Below are 22098 nucleotides of genomic sequence, written 5' to 3' on the forward strand. Positions count from 1 at the left end.
GCTAACTAGCAGCCTCACACCGAGGACCTATCCACTTCATCATTTACCCAGAATGCTTTGCGTGTGAATAAAATGGCTCTGTCCGTGTAATATTTTTTAAACTTTTAGTTTAAAAATGATAAAAACTGAACATCCTACAGTATTTTTACAGTCTTTATTTTACAGTTAAAATATATGTTTATTAAATAAAGTCTAATGTTACAACTAATCGTGGATCCCTTTAAGTTGTACCCAAGTGTATAATCTGTGACATCTGAGTGTATTTGCTGCAGATGACACCATGGACATGTCTGCCTATATGACAAGTGACTGTAGCAGCTACAACAACACACGCCGTCACTCTCCCAACAATAAAAGCTCACTATTTTGGAGCCTAATTTTCCCTTCATGTACAATGCAGCTGCAATGACCTGGAAAAACACGGAACCAAAAGGGATTAGATAACCTAAATTAGTGGCGTGATTAGTATCACTGCAGTCACGCAGTGGATCTGGGACATAATTGGTTGGATGAGAACGAGCCCATATTGTCCAAAGGGCTCTCTTGTGATGAGTCTAAATATAGTATGATGGAGTGATGAAGCTGCAATGGAAAAATGCAGGTCTTTTTATAGAAATTTATACAAAAGAAAAATTCAGAGAATGATTTTTGCTTCAGTGGTAAAGACGTGCGTACATACCTAATATAAAAGCCATCTCCAGGAACGTCTTTGATCACGTTGAAGTCATCGAGCCGATGCTGCACCTTCAAAGTGACCGTCTCTGCAGGCTTCAGCATCTCAACGTACACCTCTTCTGCCGTCTTATTCTTCATATTCACCGAGTTGTACTGAAAGACCAGAGGAAAGAGGGAACAGGGGGGGAAAAACATTGTAAATTGAAAATAAAGGCAGAAGAAGAGTTGAGGAAGATTTACACTTTGCAGCAGTAATTTCGCCCCACTGTGAAGGCTCTGCAAGTAAATAGCTACATTTCCTCCAAGCTTTCAGCGCTATTAAAGTGTCGCAGTATTGATTCGTGCTGTGTTTGAGGGGAGAAGACGAACGGGAAGATTGAAGGACACGCTGAAGCTGTGCGGTCTGGTGACGGAGCTGCGTGGCATTTCAGACAGCAGGATCGGTGCGGCACAAAGCTAAAGTGGGAGCGTGTCGGGGAATGTCCGCTGTGAATTTGTGGTGTTCTGGAGAAATTACAAGCGTAAATGGAGACTGAGGAGATCAATGAAACAGAATGTCGTGAAGGAAAATGCCAGCACTCTCTGCCGGGATTCAAGTTTGAAGTAGCAGCAGAAAAACATGGGAGGAGTAAAAAAAAATTTCTCAAAAAGTGGCATTACACTGACATCTATACTGTTCAGGAAAAAACTTAGTTTAAAAAATGTTGAAGTACTGAAAAAATACTGACTGTATAAATAAAAGCCAACTATGTCTTCAGAAAAGTAAAAAAGCAGCGCACTCTGTTGGTTTGTTGCATTTTTGTTTTTGATTTTTTGAAACGAAAGTGTCAGAATAGCTTTTGTATGGGAAATGAAGTTAGTGCAGGTATTGCACACCTCCAGGATGAGGTCCCCAGGAAGAAGCCCATCAGGACCTCTGGCAGGACTGTCCTCATCCAGACTCTCTATGTAGACGCCTTGCAGGTTGCCCCCGCAGAGCATGACTCCCACTTCCACCCCGGGCCTTCGCACCGTGACGAGCCGAGGTTCTCCCACCTTCCTGCTGCCCTCTGATGGCATTCTGGAGGTAGAAAAATGTCACGTACTATTAGTGGTTTCGTCAAGAAATATTACATAGAAGTATTGTAACATTTATTACCCGGTGTCCATGTTTACCTGATGAAATTGTGAGGGCTGGTGGTGGGTGTGGTCTGTTTGGATGAAGGCGTGAGTGTGCCTTCGTCCTGCTCGCTGAGCGTATCGATGGCAGAGTGATTGTCAGGAGTAGGCGTCCCGCTTCCCTGCGGAGTTGACTGAGAACTGACCGGCTCAAGACGAGAACTGCAAGACACGAAGGTGAATTTACAAATTGTATTTAATGTATTTTTTTTTTTTAAATGTTAAGCTTAAAGTTTCATATCACAAACTTTATAGATTAGGACTGAGGAGTTTGTTATGAAACTTAAATTTTTGGTAACACTTTGTAATAACTACACCTTATTTAGCCTTAATCATTAATAAAGGGTTACTGAACCTTGAAAACATCATTAATTAAGGATGATTCAGACTTAATAGGCTATGAATTAACACATTTATTAATATTTTACCCATAAAGGCTAATTACTTCTAAAACCAACATACTCATTGTTTACTCATGCTTAATAACTCATGAGATAACTATTCTATATACTGTGTGTATATATGCAAATGCTCATGTAAACATACTTTCACAGCATGTGTTAGTCAGTTCAAACATTCTCTAACCAATACATGTCTATCTACTCACCCTGCAGTGCATCAGTAATTAAGGCAGGTGTTAGTAGTTAAGTCTTTTTGTGAACCCTTCCAAAGTGAAGACTATTTATGTTTATTTACGTATTAGTCGCCAATTAGTTACCAGCTTGTACCTTTCTGCCCTCTGATGTAGAAAGACGGCATTTTTATCAATTTGCGAAATTTCCCATGATGCTTTGCTCTAACCAGGAAGTTAAGTGTTTGCTCAGGCAGCAAAGCCTCATGGGAAATTTCATAATTTGATAAAATAAGAGTTTTATGGGTTTTATAAAATTTGCAAATCTATATGTGTGCTTAAATCTAATCTAAACATATCTTGTAGTTATTTGTATTATGTTTAATCTTAATATAATTTAAAGAAAAACTCAGCCCCTTATATAGTGATTGGATGAATAGATGTAATGATTGTAAGTGTACATGCAGTCTTTCTACATCAAAGGACAGAAAAGTACAAGCTGGTAAACAACTGGTGACTAATACTTAAATAAACATAAAGTCTTCACTTTAGAAGGGTTCATAAAAAGACTTAACTACTAACACCTGCCTTAATTACTGATGCACTGCAGGGTTAGTAGATAGTCAATTCAAACATTCTCTAATCAATAACACATGTCTAACACATGGTGTGAAAGTATGTTTACATGAGCAGCTGCATATATACACACAGTATATAGAATAGTTAACTCATGAGTTATTAAGCATGAGTAAACAATGAGTATGTTGGTTTTAGAAGTAATTAGCCTTTCTGGGTAAACATTAATAAATGTGTTAATTCATAGCCTATTAAGTCTGAATCATCCTTAATTAATGATGTTTTCAAGGTTAAGTAACACTTTATTAATGATTAAGACTAAATAAGGTGCAGTTATTATAAAGTGTTACCGACTTTTCTTCAAACAAGAAAAAGTATATTTAATGAAGTAACTGTTTAGACCCAAATGTTTTACCAGTTGATTTAGGAATGAGCGAAAAGATAGGAAATACAAGCCCACACTAGCAAATCTTCTCTCGAGCACAGCACAGTACCTGGAGCGAGAGTGGTTACCCAGCTGGTACATGTGTGGGTTGTACTGAGCCATGATGGTGATGGTGTCACACTGCTGGCCGATGATGAGACGGGCTTGCTGCTCTGTTGCGTTCCGCAAGTTAATACCGTTGAACTAATAAAAGATGAAATGTATAATTAGGAGGAGCTTTTGCGGATATAAAAAGTTATTAAAAGAAGCGGGAGATTGAAGACCAGCACGTGTCCAGTCTGTTAGAAGCTTTAGATGAGTTGTAACACAAAGCACCATCAGCAGCGAAATGACTGAGCTTACACAGAAGTTTATATTGTGTGTTTATTTGGTTGCCATCTTACAAATATTTGACAACACATTCTTGTTTTTTCTGCCCGAGGCTATAATCTTTGACATTTAGTAGGTTGTTCATACCTCCAGTAATTGGTCTCCATACTCCAACCCCGCCTGGTGGGCGATGCTGCCTCCAGTAACTTTAGAGACAAAGATTCCTCCGTTCTCCCCGCTGACGATGGAGATGCCCAGAGGCTCTGCACCTTTGTGCACAATGACATTGCGTGGTTCCTCCAAGTATGGTCTAATGGGAAAAAGAAAAATGAATTAATAAATAGCTTCACAGGAAAGCAGCTACAGAATGAAACACGAGAAGTCGAGAAGGTAAAAGGTGACGTGACTATCACTGCTGGGCTTAATTTATTTACAGCTCAGGGAGCCACTAACTATCCAGGCATTTGCTGGAATCACAGCTCATCTGGTTTAAAATATTAAAGCACATCAACAGAAAACCTATGCTGTGTTTCAAAGACTGTTTGAATTTCTGTAAACATCCTCTCAAGGTTGTCGGTGGCTTATTTCTTGAGCGTGTCACCTTATGCCAGGCTTACAGAAAAAAAAAATTAAAAAGGTTTAGATTACAGTGCAAAATTGAATGTGAACAGTCCAAGCGCAGGAGGAAAAATAAAAAAACTGCTTCACATGATGAAGATTTGCATGATTTTTTTGTGCGTCTTCATAACAAGGTGGTTTTGGACATGCCTTTTATTTTCATTATGACAGGTAAGAGGAAATGGATTACAGACTGGGGTAAAGAGCATGGGTGTACAAACAAGACCGTGACCCAGAAGCTGGATGTTGAATAATACATTGCATAACATATAGAGTGCAGACTAAAGGTGTATTGGCTTGAGGCAAAAATGCACACATGCGTACTGACGATGTATGGGCGGATCATGCGCTCAGATTCAAATGTGTCTTCCGACATGGAGGGAGTGATGTGCAGGCACATAAATACCACTGAACCTTTGAAGTTAACCAAGTGTATCTAATCAAGGTTTGTGTGTGTCTTAAGGCAAAGATTACACTGCTGCATGCAAAGAAATCTCTCCAAATTAAACAGCTATCTTGGGGTGGGTAATAAAACATCACAAAACCTCTTTTTGCATTCCAGAGTACTCGGCTTCTTCAGAGGATTTGCATATCTATCATCTCATTTGCACTAAAACAAGTGAACGGTGTGAACTTCAGGGGACGAGTGGTGGCATTCCTCAGTTTGTAGCACTGTGAGAAAAAACAAACCTGAGGCTCCTGAGAGAGGAGAACCTCGGCCTTGCAGCCAGAGGAATCCTTAGAAAAGAGCGATTACGATAAAGAGATCTGGAAGTGGAGGGGTTGCAAAGGTGTGGAAGGAGGATAAAGAGAAGAATGGGGGACAGATATCATACAGAGACAGTAAGAATGTAAAACGTTTGAGACGTGTTGCTTATAAAACATGGACAGAAATGTAGGACAAATGGATGAAATACACTGGTCAACTGGTAAATCTCTGTTGGTCTGGTAACAGAAAAAACCTGCAACAAAATTAGTGAGTTTTAATAAGATTTCATGAGTAACTGCATAGTTTTATTATAAACTTATTGCTGAGCAAAGCTTTTCAAAAAAGCCTGATAATATCGCTTGAAGCCATAAAATATCAGATTTCAAATAAAACCTACCATTGTACTACACCGTCATGTATATTAGTATGACAAGGAAAAATCAGATGAGCTACACTCCAATACCAACAGGCCATCTGAAAGGTTTCTATTTCGCCAAAGATTATGAAAACGTTTTAGAATATCAAGTAGATGCAGTACAGCATGTAACACAGAGGAGCAGCACAACGGTGTGAACATCTTGTACCTGTCCTTCCTGCGCTCCCCCATCGGCACGGGACTGACTGAGATCCGAGGTAGGGTTGAAACAGAGCTTTGTGATTGGGTGCTGGCAAACGAGGAAGTCTCCAGATTGAGCGGCGACTGTGGAGGCGTGATGAGGCTGGGACTGCTACACTCAGAGTGCGAGAGGGAGCCTGGATTTTGGAAAGGATGAGCAGAAAGGGACAAAGTGTGTAGTGTAAAAAGAAAAATCGAAACACCACATAATAGTAGTCGTAGCTGAATTTATTTAACTGAATATCAGCCACTATATGCCATGGCAGCTAAATGTAAAATCTTGTTGGCTACGTAGTCCTGGACATGGTAACTTTTATTTTGCTCACATGATATTTGTTTTAGATCCCTTGCTGTCACTGAAGTGTTATTGTTACGTTTCTAGGTGTGAACAGATGTGAAACAGAGAGTCAAGGCCACACTCTTGTTGTAGGTGAAACCGGAAGCCACTTCTTTTGTGTAGTGCTGGTTTCTCCAGTTTAAAAGATAGTTTCAGAGAAGAGTGAAGGAAGCTATCTGTTGCCAACACATGTAGTAGTATTATTCTAATTCTTGAGCTGAAGTTTGACCCAGGAGCAATCAACATATCTGAAGTAATAGCTAGGTGGTGTTCTCTTTTGGTAAGCTGCTTCCCTCATGTGAAGACTGAACACAAGAAGTAACACTTTAAAAAACATTTCGTTGTATGTGACAGAGAAAAGGCCTTTTAGATGAGAGGGTAAATGTCAAGAACTAAAAATAAAAACTAGTTGCTTTCTAGGATATTGTATTATATCACAGCTGCGGCTGCCTCCACTTCACTGTGTGAAAAAAAACAGCAATAAGAATCTGTGTAGATCTGCTCATTTGGGGAATCTTGCTGTTTAGTGTCAGTTTTCACGACGAACACATTACCTCTGTCTGAACCCAGCATGGAGCGGAGATAACGGGGTGTGGAGGGGATTTTGATCCTCTCTGCGCGATACTGAACGTTACTGGAAGAACCTGCAGACAGACGAGGTCCAGGCATGAATTCGTTGATGCCATATGCCAAAATACAAAGCCACGTGGGGTCTTTGAGCCTTCTTATGTGCGTGTGTGCGTGCGTGAGAGACTGACCGAGCCGTGCGCTGGAGGGCAGTGAGTTTGTACCGTGTGATGCTCTGCTGCTTCGTGACGAGGACGATTCTGAGTAGTCGTTTGATCGCTTCTGCTGGCTCAGATCCAGGCTCAGACGACCCTGGTGTTGTGGGCTGCACAAACGGACCGTTAGCATAAAGGTTGTTTGAAATGACAGCTCCGAACGTTGAATCAAAAATTACGAGGACTACAAAAAGAGAGAACCTGGTATGGGTTTGCTGGTGACATATCTGAGATGCTACAGATGGACAGTTGCTGGTATGAACACGGTGACTGCGCACGGTATATACTGGATTCCTCATCACGGCTGTCACTGCGGGGCAGGGAGACAGTCCACGGTGGGCTGAATCTGGAAACCCGTGGAAGAAAGAAGAGATTATAACGCTGCCAATACTTAGGCAAGTAAAATCCGAGGAACTCACTTGGAGGTAGGCTGCCACTGTAGTGTGTGGGGACAAAGCCGACACTGTGTCTATGAGAGCGGCTGGGGGAGGAACGCAGCATGTCCCTGGGCTCTGGTGAATGCTCGTCGTTGGAGTAGCTCTGAGAAGAATCACAGACAAAAGAAGATGTCTAGAGAATAAAGTTTCACAGCTTTTTTTTTTTGGTAGGGGGGAAAAAAGAGCATCCCACAAATGGTAAAATGAATATTTATCACCACTACATTCCCCCCTGGGTGTTTCAAGGCCCAGGGAAGTAGCTGAACAGGTTGTCAAAAACCAGATTCTGACTCAGCTCCTGAACTGAGCAGCTGTACTGGTACTGTAACATCAATCACTCTGACACACAGGCCAAGAGTCAAATCCCAGTGGCTTAACTCTGACAGGCAATATATTATATTATAAAACGCACACTTTGGCTAACAGCATCCTGTTTAAAAGCCCTGTTGAGAATTTTTCTTAAATACAATTTGTACTTTTTTGTCAGAGGAAACGAATTATAAAATACATTGAACTAATATGATAGAATCTTTCAAATGATGAATTTTAGGAGAAAAGTACAGTAAAAGAACTCACCTGAAAGGTGGGGAAAGTGATGGTCTGAGGGGTCATCTTACGCCGAAGCGCAGGAGCAGATTTAGGGCGCGGTCTCTTCACCTCCGGCTCCTCCCCTCTGGTGCGACCAATGTCCTCGTCACATGACTTCCTTGAGGTCAAGACCTTTCCTTCCAGGAAATAGTGGTTTCCGTTCCTGTCTCGCTCGCGCTCACTCCTCTCTCTGCTCTCCCCTGCTGCCATGGAGGTGGCAGACTCCCCTTTGCCCTCGGAGGTGATCGTGCAGTCGGAAGCGGAGCTGCTTTGATGCTTGTGTTTGAATTTGAAGGAGTCACTGCGAGTGGGTGGGGTTGGAGGGGTCGGGGTGGGTGTGGAAGAGGAAGAGAGGGACTCGGTCTTTGAAGGCTGCGGGGAGTGAGAAGCGGCGGCGGCTACTGCTGCAATCTGATTGGCTGCCATGTACTCCATCTTAGAGGAAGGTGTTTCGGGGCGTTTGAAAGTGTCTGGGTCAAAGATGGACTTCCTCTGCTTGGGTGATTTATAGATGGAGAGTGGCGTGACTGCTGTGACCGGGCTGGAATTGTCTGGTGCCACCAACATACTCCCTACCATCATTTTGGGCCACGTGCCACCGCTGTGCTTTTTCTCCAAAGTGGTTTCCACACTGTTACAGTCAGAGGGCGAAACGGGCTCAAAGGGCAAAGAGGAAGGACCCTTCACATATGAACAGCACTCTTGGAAAGCACTGGGCCCATAGCGGCCGGTCCCCAAGTCTGTCACCGGTCGAAGACTAGTGGCATGAAGAGAACCTGTGGAGAACGGCTTGCTTATGTCGCCGTACAAATCATCAGATTCACCTCTGACCTTCCTCCTCTCCCCAGAGATGCTGCTCGTGCTGGCGCTTCCAAAGTCGGGGCAGAAGATGTCGGTCTGTGTCGAGCTGTTGTGTTTGAGGTTGCGGCTGTTCCTGGAGTGGATCTCTGACAAGTGAACGCACCCGTTGGACTTCTCTGATGAGTCACGCAGGCCCTCATAGATGTTCTGGCCAGATGTGCTGTGAGGGAAAAACTGTGGGGACAAAGGACAAAAGACAAAATCAGAGGAGCAGCTTTATAATGATTAAAAATACATCGGCTAACTCCGCAAATAAAGCTGCAAAACCACAATGTGGGGCACGCAGGACAGGCTTACCTTCATGAGCGAAAGACTAAGAGAGTCTCTGCAGCTTCTCAGCAGAGCCTCACACTCTGTCACAGACTTGTTATCAAGAGCAATTCCATTGATCTGCACAGAGACAAATGCCATTCAAAGCAACAGCAATAGACAGCAGGTATTTCAACTACGGTAATATCCAGAGGCGATTGCTCTAAGACTGCAAGGGAAGTTCAGCTTCCCCTAAAATGTCAAAAAAAGTGATCAAATATATAATGTTGTGAGTACATGTCACTGACTAAATATGTGCTACAACGCGCTCAACTTTGTTCAGAATCAGCTTCTTATCACTGGTAACGACGCGGCTTTCCTCCCACTCATTCCTGTAGTTTCACGGTGCTTTAAACAGTGCGGACGCTCGCAAAGCAAAAAGTGCAGCGAAACGAGACGAGTCATTGGATAAATGCTGGGCTTTGTCCCACCCATCAGATGCCCAGCGTCTCTGGGGGTCTATGGGCAGTGGGCTGGCTTCGGCTGGCCCAGATGCTCAACTTCTGCATGATGATTGGATCTATCATTCTGAGGCTGAATCTCTTTTTGATTGACAGAGAAATGAGCGAATCAGAGATCTTTTGGTGTAAACATCTGTGGGAGCGTTTATTAATTTTCATTCTGTTCTGAGTTGAACCGGAGACTTTCCTAAACCTCTTAGCTGCATTTTCTTTGTTAAAAACGACTAGTGACAAATCGAGCTTCTATTTCTATTTCTGAAATTGAGCTTCCCCTCCTTGAAAGATCAGCATCCGCCACTGGTTATAACATATCCATCATTTGCAGTTTTCTTAAAATGGGAAGACGGATAAAGCGCTGTGTTTCAAGAATGTAGAGAATGCTTGGGGGAAACTGAAAGGTCTGTTGATTTTAAATCAGTAATAAAAACAGACTTTTTTTAATCCTTTTAAATCATTTCTCACATTTCTCTATCAAGGTTCACTGCACCTCCAGAGACAGATCCAAGCTAGTCCTATGGGATAGCAAACTTTTAAAGCTTTAACAAAAAGGTGGAAACTTTTCTGCTTCTACTTCACAAACTCTAATCTAACTTTAACTTGGTTTGGCGTGTGGGTTCTTAAATGGATCAATGTCTGTTTTTTAAGTTGAGGGAACCTGTGTTAACTGCAAATTGAAAGATGTGGAAAACAGACGTGTAGAAAAGGGTTGAGAATGACTCACAGCGATCAGTCTGTCTCCAACTGTGAGAGAGCCCTCCCTGGCTGCAGGACTTCCCTGGACGACAGTGGTAACAAACACCCCGCTTTCCAGACCAATACCACTGTCTGAGATACAAAGAAGAAAATGAAGTTATAAAGAGTAAAATAAGACATGGGAAAACAAATCAATGGGAATATTTAAACCCTAACAGACCTTTATGTCCCATAAGGTTGATGTGAACAGGAGTAACCAGCCGTCCTCCCAGAGATTTCCTTCTTCGTACCACCATATTGATCAACCCTCCTCCGTTAAGGACAGCCTTCATCACCTGCTTCCTGTCCTTATTGGTTAAGTCGATGTCATTAATCTTCAGCAACCAATCATTCACTCTGAACCAAAAAAGAAGTTACAATAAGGGATTCAATGGGAATATTAACCCACTCCAAAACAAATACTCGTTAACTAAGACAGTTCATACCTTAACCTTCCATCTGCTATACTTCCTTTATCCACTCTTGTAACAAATAATCCACACTCTCCTGGTAAATACGGATCATTTACCCCCTCTGCAATATCAAACCCGAGCGCCTTCAAATCCATGTCATCCTTTGAAGACGGTAACAAAGTCAACTCATTTAAAAAATAATTAAGTTTAATTTATTTCCATTGGTCCAGTGAACTTTTCTGGGCTTTTTGAGACAAAACACATCAGCTCACCACTCTGAGTCAAGTTCTTACCCTGTCTTTCTCAAACTCCACCACCTCTGTCTCCCACTCCAGGGAGTCTGTGTCAATGGCAGAGTCATGAGAGCTGTGGGCCATCAGCTGACAGAACCGAGCCTCCTTCTCAAGCTGGTTCTCCATCTTTTCCCTAGACAAAAACAGAAGGTCAAAGGTCACTCACTCATACATATCAGGGCTGTGTCTCGATTTAGGGGTTACAGTCGACGTAGGTCACATTTGTCGGCCCGTCACGTCACTGAGTTGTGCAGTAGGCTGTCCTAATTCGTAGACGTCTACTCATACAGCCGACAAAACCTTGAAAACGCAGGCTACATCAGAGTATCTTATGCTGTCGACAATATCCCAGGATTCATTATGCTGTCAACAAAATAAACAGAAAAATGAAGACGGCGGTGGTTTTATTTTAGGGCAGAGGTTGTTTTTTGTTGTTGTTGTTTTTGTTTTTTTTACAGCAGAGTTTGGAAATTTATTTGCTTGTTGTTATTTATTGTTACATTTGTTTTTAAATGTATGTTTAGTACCCTGTAATTACAAGTACTGTTAGTGAAGCTAAACCCCAATTATTAATGTTATGTATTTATTTACGTGCAAAGTTTGTTTTTTTTAATATTACTAAATGTTGTGAAGTTATATCGTGAAAAGACAACTAAAGGCATGTGATATAAAATGTAACACCATAACAGGGCAGCGCATGATCACCCAAAGGACCGTCTCATTACACAGCTGTTTATGCAGCCTACAAGGGCAGCCTACATAGGCCGCGATCTAGGTGGGTGACCAGCAGCAACCCCTGAATTGAGTCGCAGCTAAAGTTGTTTTTCAAAAATTCTCACAAGTTTTAAAAAGATCAAACACCTCCAAGTTGTATGGATGCGAGAATATATCTATATTTAAATCAAAAGGCAATTAAAAGTAGATTGCACACAAAGTCACGTTGCTGGTAAAATATAGAATGTCCTACAGAGGCCTGTCTACAGGGCAGCACTGACATTCAAATCCCAAAAGGTGCAATGTTCTTTAAGGAGGACAGAGGGAAAAAATAAAGTCACTCCATATAAAATCAGCACACAGAAGATAAATTAAACCTCCATGATAAAAACAGGTGACTAGATTGCATAGGACACAATAAAACTCACATGTTATAGTTAGGTAATACTATCATACAGGCAAACAGACTAGTGTCTAAACTCCTGCCTGAAAGTAAACACCACTGCACAGCTTTGGATCAAACAGTTGTCATACACCCTTTCACCAGCAGATGGAGCGTTTACATTTAGAATTTTAAAAATGATGTACACAGAATTAGAGACAGTGAGAGATAAAATGTTTATATGTGCTCAAAACACTAATGCTTTCCGGGATTAAACTTTAATCTGGGTAAATGGAAGCGTTGCCAAAAAAACAACCAAGCTCCATAATAACCGAGTACGAAAGCCAAGTACAGCACAGGCTGAATCCTAAGCAGGAAGAGAGTGTATCCAAGAGGATTTTTTTTGTACATATCGCAAACAAGACGAAAGAAAAAAAAATTAAAAATCTCAGTGACTGACTTTAATTCTTTGAGCTCTCGCAGTGTGTCGTTCTTCTGTTTCCTCATATCATCCAAGTTACGCAGGGCATCGGCCAGATCGCTGACTGCCCGGTCCCTCTCTCGCCGTAGGTTGTCACACAGAGTCCTGGGGAGGGACAGAAAACAGATGGTGTGAAAATGTGGAGGGGATTCAACATATACTAAAAAAAGGACGTAAAAAACCTGTGGTACACTACTCTGCTCTATCATTTTTTTCCTTTAAAAAAATAACAGACTGACCTTATGCTCTCCCTCTCCGCCACTATTTTGTCCCTCTCTTGGAAGGCCCAGTCCCTTCGACATTTGGCCACCTCTGCTTCCTGAGTGGCCTCCTTCAGCTCTTGTGACATGGCCTCATACTGCTTCCTCAGCACCTCAATCTCCTTATTGGCTCGTTCCATGTCCAGGGTCGCAGAGTCTTGTTTCTGGGGACATTAATCAAATATTAATTTTAAAAAATAGACAGTGCTGACTCTTTATTTGTAATAAAATTCTACTGCTAATAAAGTTACCGTAAGTTAAAGTTTAATAAATTACAGAGACAATAAGGAAAGACAATGTGCCAGAAATTTTTTTTTGTGATGCCAGGTGTTAAATATTAGCAAGTGAAGGTAAACTTGGACTTTTCCTTTTCATTCAGTTGAGAGCCAGTCAATGTTGAGTTCTGTATTCTCTTTTCTGTAAATCATCTCTGGCATAATAATAAATAAGAAGCTATCCCAACTCATAAATCCTTACAGCCTAATGAAGTTACCATCCAGAGTGATAAATTACAATGGTGACAGAATGAATGCCTACATTCTCTTAGATATCAACAGTGCTTTTTCTGTTTTATGAATAGACAGTGGTATTGTGCGTTTGTACAACCACAGTAGATTTAACATCTACAGATGAAAATCAATCATTAAGATGTCTGAAGTTCTCAAGCTGATCCCATCAGCAGCTGTTGAAACACTCAGCTCATGTGATTTTCTCTAAACACAAGATGTACGAGTTTCCAAATAAGCTGGGTAAGTGCTTGGCAAACCTAGTAAGGAATGTGATTCATAGGCTATGACAGAAATAATGAATGAGGTAGGAAAAATAGTAGACCATAAAGATATCAACAGATGCTTTTAGTGGTTTTATCACAGAGCAGTGCATCATTACTTGTCTGGCCTGATAGTATTCTCGGAGAAGCTGATCCCTTTGAATGATGGCCTCAGTCCTCTCCTTCCGGGCCACGTCCCTCTCCTCCCGGACCATCTCGATGTCTTTGCAAGCCTGGCTCAGCTCCTTTTGGGCCTCTGCTTTGTCCTTCACTTCGTGGCAGTACTTCTCCAGTAGCTCGTTTCTCTCGCAGATGGCTCTGTCACGGTCCACCAGCGATGAATTCAACTCCTGTCCCAGAACAAAATGTAACATGAAACATGGACCGACTCAACTCTGAGCCATTTATGGTTTTATAAAAAATAATGAGGGGAATTGCATTTTTTTAACCAATAAGAGGACAATTTTCTGGCAAGTTTTGTAGTGTATCAAAAGAAAAATCCCAATGCTTTGAGAGATGAGCAAAACTAAAACCAGTTGCTAAAATATTTAGATAATAGAAGTTCAGAGCTATACATATATTTGATGGATACAATTAAAGTTGAAGTTATTTCTCAAACTATATTTGCTTCAAAAAGAAACATTTTACCAACTTTTTAAACCAGTCTTAAGAAATATTTTACATAGTAGATTGTGAGTACATCTGAGAACATTTATTTGCTAGCTACTTGGTAAAAAATAACTATAAAAAGTTATATAAACCTGTTATATGTTATTTCTTTTTTATTAACAGTTACTAATAGTGTTCAGAATAAATGACGTGATTAGGTAGAGCAGGGGTTCTTAACCTTTTTGACCTCGGGGCCCAATTTATTGAACATAAAGTGGCACGAGGCCCAGTCAGACATTACCAATGTATGGATCAAAAATGATAATTATTCTAAATCTTGGTTTAATTTTTGTTGTATTTACATTATAACTAAATTAAATACACTTACATTTTAAAAGTAAAACTCCTGTCAAATAATCACAAGACATGATTATGACAAACATTTTTAAATTGTAACCTGTCCATAACAATTATTTGAACAAATACAAAGGTCAGTCAACAGACCACTCAGGCTTATCAGCACAAAATTATATACAGTATTTTTTAACATAAATAACAAAAATAGAAAATTCAATAAATAAAATTGAGGGCATAAGATAAATACATTAAAAATGTTTAAATGTTTCAAATACAAAAATACTGTAAAACTAAATTTGATAAGTACAAATGAAAATATAGCCTTTTTAAACTTTTGCATGGTAGAAACAGAAGCTGCTCTTCATATTAGTGACAAACAGTAACAACAGCTTTTTGACAAGTTTAAACTTTCTTTAAAATACATTTAAAATATTTTAAAAACTACAAAAAATAATTTAATAAAGTGCAAATTAAAATATAGCAGTATCTGCAAATGTATTTGATAATGTTTTGACCTTTTAAAATATTGCATGATAGAAACAGAAGCTGCTCTTCATATTAGTGAAAAATTTTGGCCTTTTTTGATGGGTTACGTTCATTTTTTGCCTAGTTTTCATTTAAAATAAGTTTCCGTTCTCGGCAGGTATCTAAGTTTCTTCTTCTGCATATTAAAAAAGTTGTTTAACAACTAAGTGGCGCACTACTGCTACTAGTGGTGAGAAAGTGTATTGCACCTTGTTCAAAATCAATGCGGTCCCACGGCCCTCTGCGGCCCAAAGTTAAAAACTGTTGTTCTTTTGAGGCCCTCAAGGTGGCGCTCGCGGCCCAATTAAGAATCTCTACACATGGAAAGGTAAAAGTGCTCTGGATATTTACAGGTAAAACAAATATCTAAGGTGAAGCTGCGAGTTTACACCAGTCTTAAGTCTGATACCTGTTTGAGTGCCTCCAACTCCTCACTGGCCACGACCCTCTCTGATGAAGTGTTCTTCAGTCGAGCTTCAGCTGCCTCCAGCTCAGTCTGCAGCTTGTCCAGCTCCTTGATCACCTGGTCCCTCTCGCTCATGATGAGGCGATACTCGTTGAACACGGAGTCCCTCTCCTCCTTAAACTTCTCGCAGTCCTTGGCCGCCTTCAGCTGCAGGTTCTTGTAGCGCGTCACTTCTGACTGCAGCCGCTCCATCTCTCGCTGCAGCTCTTTGTTCTGAGCAGAGGACTTGTTCAGCTCCTGCTGCACTGAATCAAACCTTGGAGAGGAGAGGCTAGCAGTGAGCACCAAAGGGCCAAACTCTAACAGAAACAAGAAATAATGTCTGACTGCTATTTATTATGAGACTACTATAAATTACTATAAATCTATAAAGCACTCACACCATTGAGATAACTTTTTCTTGTGTATGTTTTTTCAGCACGTCTCTCGTTCTGCAATTTTTGTGCTACTTAATATTTTTTTTACTTCTTTGTGCTAATTTCAGCTTCCTTTAGCTTCTGTTTAGCTTATTTTAGCCTTTTCCTGCTTTTTTAGCTTTCATTTTTAACTTTTCTGCTATTCTTCTGCTCACTTAAACGTTTTGTGCTTCTTTCTGCCATTTTAAGCTTTTTATGTTTCTTTTGGATGCTTTCTGTTCATTTCAGCAGTTGTCTGTGCTTTTAGCTACCTTTTAGCTAATGTGAGCTTTTTTTTCAGCTAAATTGACCTTTTTGTGATAATTTCAACTTCTTACTGCTTAATTCAGCACATACGCCCTTTCTGTTTTTTCGTGCTAATTTCAACTACTTTTCTGTTTTTTGTAAACTATTTTAGCTTTTTTAGGTATTCAGCAAAAATCTTTCAGCATTAAGCATTCACACCGCATTTCTGTAGGACATGCAAATTCCCCAGGTTCATAAGCTGTGCTGTTGTGTCATTACGTGGTTTCGATATTGATTTAAACAAGAGATTTCAACCTAAACCAAAAATATTAATAACACCATCTCTAAGTGTGCTTCATCTTGTCTGTGTGTGCAGGTGTGATCATGTTCTCACCTCCTCACTGAGGTGGAGTACTGCTGCTGGTAGTGCATGGCTGAGTCTCGCTGTTTAAGCAATGCATCCAACTGCTTCTGCAACCTCCGGTTCTCTTCCTCAGCCTGCTCCAGACGACTCAGGTCAGTGTTATGACTGGCCACCTTCTCGCTGTAGCGTTTGCTCAGGGCATCGTAGTCTTTCTTTACAACCTCAAGCTTGTCCATAGTTGTTTCGTACAGCTTGTTTAAAACCTCAGACGAGCCCTTCTCTCTCATTACCTGGTGAGGACAACAAAAGTCTCATGTTGTAGCATCATTGAGCTTTAGGTAGTTATCAAATTGGCATTAGCTTACATTTGCTATACCCCATCTTAGCAGCAGATGGTGATAATGTGCAGATAATGTGTTTTTACAGTACATGAAAAACTAGTGGCTTCTATATAATTTGAAGTACAATTCTCAACCTGCAGAAATCTTCTTAAATAAAACCTAATGGCCTGCATTTAAAATAAACTGTTTATGTACAGCACTTATCCTTCAGACTCCCTTATTTATCCTCCAAGAGAATCAATTCCTCCTGCTCATCTTGCTGATCCACTCTTCCTGATTCCTCAAGAGAGCTGCTGTGACCCGAGGCGTGTAAGGACCTCAGCTACAGAACATATAGTGCTTATATACCGACCTTGTAGCTACGTGGTTTGGGTCAATGTGCCCTTTGCTAAAGCCAAGCCCTTTTCTTTTGTGCCTGCCCTTTTTCAGAAATGCACTGTATGCATCTCCCTCTGCTTTGCTGCCCTGTGCTTAAAACTACAGCAGAGTCCCCATGGGTGCTGTGTGAGACAAAACTTTGCTGTAATACAACACCAGTCATAATCTTCTTGTGCTGTTTAGAACAAAGTTTTCACAGCACAGAACATGAAAGGTAATCTTTTTGACATTGTTTGAGGTGAAAACTCAAGCGAAATATAATAATAATTTTAAAAAAAACCTGTGAAAACTGCTTCATTTGTATGTGATAACAAATTCACAGCTGTAGCAAAAACTCAAGACATGAGTTCAGTGAGTGTGTGCACCTGCTGTTGCTGCAGTCGAAGATCAGCCAGTTCTTGTTGGTCTTGACCGTGCAGTCGCTTGAGCTCCTCGCAGTTCTGTTTTAGGTGATTGTGTTCTCGAACAAGCTGGGCATTGTCCCTCCTGAGTGTTTCCATTTCCTCCTTCAGCTGAGCCTGGTCGCCCAGTACACGGCTGTGCAGCATGCTGTGAGGCGCGGTGACACAAGAGAAGAAAAGTTACAACTCCCATGCAGATATACCAGATTAAGCAACGAGGGAAGCATTTTCCCACCCTGACCGCTCTCACTTTAACTTTTTTCCAATTTTTCCCCCCCGAAAATTCAAAATAAAATAGAAGGACACACCACCCTTCACAATGACCCTGCGTCCAACTCTAGAGATCGCACCCCAACAGTTTGAGAACCACTGCATTAAAGTACCCCGTAAAATGTTACACCTCAGCTGGAACATGCTAAACTCAAAACAGCTAATCTAGAAACTGTCGCTGTGCTTCAGAAATGTTGCCTCAGCTCATGAGCTATTAAGCAGAATGATTCAATCACATAAATGCCTTCATTTCCAAGCTTTTAAACCCATACAGGTTTGCTGTGGCGCCCTTTCAATGTGAAAGCTGGCTGTGGCTTCAGGGATGTTCTTTCAATTACGTTAATGGAAGCACCATGCCCGTATTTGTTACAAAAGCAGTAAAACAATGCAATAAAACTTAATTATTTCTATGCAGGAGAGCAGCAGGTGGCATGTGACAGAATGTTTCATCTACATTTTTCAGTAACGAGTAAAATCATGCAACCACTTCTGCTTTCATGTACAATCTAAGGCACTAAATGAACTGCACAGACTAATAATGAATCAAGACTTCATCAAATTAACACTAAAAACAGGTATAGGATATTTGAAAGAGAAATGCTTACTGGTAAAAGTCCGCCTCCTTTACAGCCTCCTCGCATCTCTTCAGCGTTTTGGTGTGTTGGTTCTGGAGCGACTGCAGATCTGCCATGGCTCTCATGCACTGACTTTTTAGACGCTCATAGTCATGGCTGGCTTTGGGATTCGGCCTGAAGGAGAAAAGCAGCAAGGGGTCAAAACTCGACTAGGCCTTGGCGAGGAACTAACAACTCAAGGGAAAATAATTAGATTTTCTTGGTGTGGAAAAATTTATAAGACTTGAATAAAATATGTGACCCATCACATCGAAACGAGGATTAAGTCTGAAAGTTGTATGCGGAGAAATAGGCAGATAGTGTTTTGATTAAAACGCTTGCAAAAATTACATTTTGTCAAAATATAACAAATAAATGTGTTATCATTGTATCATTTCAATGAACTGTCTGAAATATTATCCTAAAGATTTTTGAAGCACTTTTTTTGAGAATTACCAACCAAAAAACAGATTTTGAGGAAAAATGTCTTAAAATGTTGAGATTTTCCCTGTGACCTATCAAGGCTTTTGTTTCTTTCCAGCTGGGAAATCTCAATATTCAAATCCTATTTGAGGTTTCTTTTTTGAAAATGACATAAAAAAAAATCCTCATTAAAAGTACATAAAATTAGGATTTAGACCAAATATTTATGTATTATTGTAAGCAACAAGACAAATTAAATAATATCTCTGGATCTACTAATGATAGCAGGATGATCTAAGTATCTAAATGTAGCTTTTAAAGCCAGGAATCTGAAAATATGATTAAGTAATTTTGACCAGTTTGACTTAATCCTCATTTCGATGTGATGGGTCACATATTTGGTTAAGCTTTTTTAGAAACTAGGCACAAATGTAAACAAACAGCTCATTTATTGCTAAACTGTGACAACAAAAATATATTCTAACTCAGTAAAGTCAATAGTTTCCATGCCCTCTCTCTGTGCACATGAGCAGGAAGTGATGACCAACTAACAAAAGATACTTATCAGCCTGGAAATGAAACACAAACATTACCCATCAAACTATGCAGCTTTAAAAGAAATAAATCCTGGTGTGGTGTTTTTATTAATTTAGAAATTATCTACAACACAATCATAAAAATGGGCAGCAACAACAACAGCTTAGAGGACGGGCCAAATTCTGCACCTGCAGTCATCGAAGGTGGTCCCAGGCGATGCCAACGCCAGACGCTTGCGAAGCTCATCTCGCTCCCTGGTCACCTGGCGGAGCTGCAGTAAGACGGTGTCCAGGTTGTCACTGGCGTGTCGGTTGTCATTAATCGCTGGGGGAGGGGAGGATGCTTCACCATTAACGGGTGAACCTGCAACAAAGAGCTCATTACTGGAGGCTTGAGTGACTGATCGTATCATGCAAAACAATGTCCTCATGCAACAGCAACACTTTAATAACAAATGTTATAGCATATGCTAATCTGAGCACTTCTATAAACATAATTCAAGTCTGTGAAAACGCTTCCAAACTGAAACTGATATTTTGGAAAGTCTTCTAAGATGTTTTCTTTATGCCTTATATTTTGTGTTCATTATAAAAAAATGCTAATACATTTGTACGAGTTTGCCACAGTGGTAACAGGTTGAGCCTACTTTGTGACACTTTGCCAAATAGTCAGATTGCATTAAAAGAAAAATACATTTTCTGGGGTTGTCTTCTTTAAAAGAACACCCACAAGCAGGATGTCTAGGGATTATGTGCATCTTTGACTCAACTTTTGGACCTTTTAGTGCTTTATGTAACACAGCTGAGTCATCTGGATCTTTGTCAAAATGAGGGAAAGGCAAACATGGCAAACTTCCTTGAAGAATGATGGGGAAATTGGCAGAGCGTTATTGCACACAATGTGGAGCTTAAGAGGACAAATAAATCTCTGACTTCCTGTCGTCTGTATCGGAGTTGGTGTAAACACCTCCTTACAAAACAGAAACTGGCCTTACGGACTTTAGGTAGTTTTTGATGTCTGATCGCTAGATTGTACATACCAACACTGCTGAGAGAACTACTGCTTTCTGAGTCAGATGGCATGGTGGACAGAACGCTGTATGTGGACCCTGCCAAGAGAGGAGATACAATCAGATGTACAGCTTCGACAGATGGGTGAACCATTACACACAGGCTTGACAAATAATACACAGTCAGCTCCACATTACATGCACAGTTGTATGATAAATGTGGAGCAGGGTTTGTGGTTGGAACAATACCTTCAAAGCTCCTTCTTAGCAGCTCCATATTCTTACTTTAGTCTTTCGTTGTCATTAAACCATCCTTCGCTCTGTGCTATCTGCCTTGCTTTGATGTATAGCCCCTGTATGTTTCTGCTACACAGGCAAAATGTCACGGCTGAAATGGGATTCTCCCTTTTTTATGCCGCATGCATAGACAGAAAGAAAATGACTGAATGTAAAAACTGTTAAGCTGGGGGGTATTTTGCCCAGGATACCACAATTCATAGGAGACAGAGAAGATCTCCATTAAATAACAGAGTTCCTACTCCAAATGGGAACATAAAGATGGCCGACAGGACAAAAAGTTTTTTTATCGGCATATTTTTGACTTGTGACGGATACTGAACGAATCTATTGCATAGAATATTTTCCACTTCAAATTCTCCGATTTTTAAAAGGTAAGTTGCAGTTGAACTTGTTTCTACTGATGCTTCTTTTAATGAGAACATATCCAAATGTTTGTCTGCTGAAATCTGCCAGAAGTTGACACTTTCCTGAAAGTCCTTTTTTGCAGTCAACTTTTTTTACAGCAAGTTGGATAAATTTACTCAACTAATTTATCAGCCTCTCCTGTTTTACTTATTGTGAAAGAGACATATTAAGAGTAAATTAAAACTTTTTTATGCTTGAGACAATTATCTGACATTGAAGCCAACTCAAAATTATAAGTTAAAAAACAAAACATGAGCTTCCTTCAACTTAGTATTGACTAACAGTGAAGCTACAGGATTTATATAGCAGGAGGTTGATGAAGTAAGATTCCACTGGTGTATTAGGCAGACTTAGTTAGTCTTTAAGTTAGTTTAGCAATTTATGTTGTAATGTTATGACAGACTCAGTTCAATGTAAAACTAACAAGACTGTACCTAAAAGAGCAATTGTTAATTATAAACTGTAAAACTGCAGATGATAATTTAAGTATTTTAAAGGATTAAAAACAGCAAATTGAGATTTTTTTCTCTTTTATCAAGTTACAGCTTGCTGTATCAGTATGAGCTATTGTGAAAGGTCAGGCTACATCAGGGGTCTCCTACCATCATGAGCTCATAGTAGTTCTTCAGTGCTTATGGAAAATTAGGAGTAGCAAAAGTGAATTTGTTACTGGCCAAACTCTCATTTATATCCAATCAATCCATACATGTCCCTCCCCCTTGGTTGTCAATCAAATCGTTACTTGTGCCAAAAGTAGCTCTTGAACAATTTCATTTGGTGAAAGTAGCCCTTAAAGGGCCAATATTATGTGTTTCTCAGGCATACATTTAAATACTATACCATAATCTATGTCACCTTCAGTTGTTATTAAAATGCTGTTTTTATGTTTAAATAGTTTCTGGTCCCCACCTGTCATTTTGCTTCCTTCCTAAAAACACTGCAGGATTTCTCAAACATGCATG

At 40.2% G+C, this 22098-nt stretch overlaps 1 protein-coding gene across 3 annotated transcripts in view; it reads right to left on the reverse strand.

Moving 5' to 3' along the window:
* Nucleotides 1-22098, reverse strand: part of dlg5a (discs, large homolog 5a (Drosophila)) — a 39132-nt gene that overhangs the window by 4993 nt on the left and 12041 nt on the right. Inside the window, exons 2-27 of one of the 3 annotated variants that reach the window (XM_014005097.1) lie at nt 20462-20530; nt 19611-19785; nt 18454-18597; nt 17543-17726; nt 16489-16748; nt 15397-15709; nt 13616-13846; nt 12707-12891; nt 12447-12572; nt 10891-11023; nt 10631-10758; nt 10366-10541; nt 10174-10277; nt 8980-9072; nt 7810-8856; nt 7216-7336; nt 6998-7142; nt 6806-6906; nt 6569-6658; nt 5646-5814; nt 5043-5120; nt 3882-4044; nt 3475-3608; nt 1831-1995; nt 1552-1735; nt 680-828 (exon numbers count right to left, since the gene is read on the reverse strand). In XM_014005097.1, coding sequence (XP_013860551.1) covers nt 680-828; nt 1552-1735; nt 1831-1995; nt 3475-3608; nt 3882-4044; nt 5043-5120; nt 5646-5814; nt 6569-6658; nt 6806-6906; nt 6998-7142; nt 7216-7336; nt 7810-8856; nt 8980-9072; nt 10174-10277; nt 10366-10541; nt 10631-10758; nt 10891-11023; nt 12447-12572; nt 12707-12891; nt 13616-13846; nt 15397-15709; nt 16489-16748; nt 17543-17726; nt 18454-18597; nt 19611-19785; nt 20462-20530 — 4867 coding nt within the window. Of the gene's footprint in view, nt 1-679; nt 829-1551; nt 1736-1830; nt 1996-3474; nt 3609-3881; nt 4045-5042; nt 5121-5645; nt 5815-6568; nt 6659-6772; nt 6907-6997; nt 7143-7215; nt 7337-7809; nt 8857-8979; nt 9073-10173; nt 10278-10365; nt 10542-10630; nt 10759-10890; nt 11024-12446; nt 12573-12706; nt 12892-13615; nt 13847-15396; nt 15710-16488; nt 16749-17542; nt 17727-18453; nt 18598-19610; nt 19786-20461; nt 20531-22098 lie in introns of all 3 variants that reach the window. The other 2 variants (XM_014005096.1, XM_014005098.1) reach the window with 2 other exon arrangements.

The sequence above is a fragment of the Austrofundulus limnaeus genome, unplaced genomic scaffold (assembly GCF_001266775.1).
Source record: "Austrofundulus limnaeus strain Quisiro unplaced genomic scaffold, Austrofundulus_limnaeus-1.0 Scaffold28, whole genome shotgun sequence".
NCBI classification, from domain to species: Eukaryota; Metazoa; Chordata; class Actinopteri; order Cyprinodontiformes; family Rivulidae; genus Austrofundulus; species Austrofundulus limnaeus.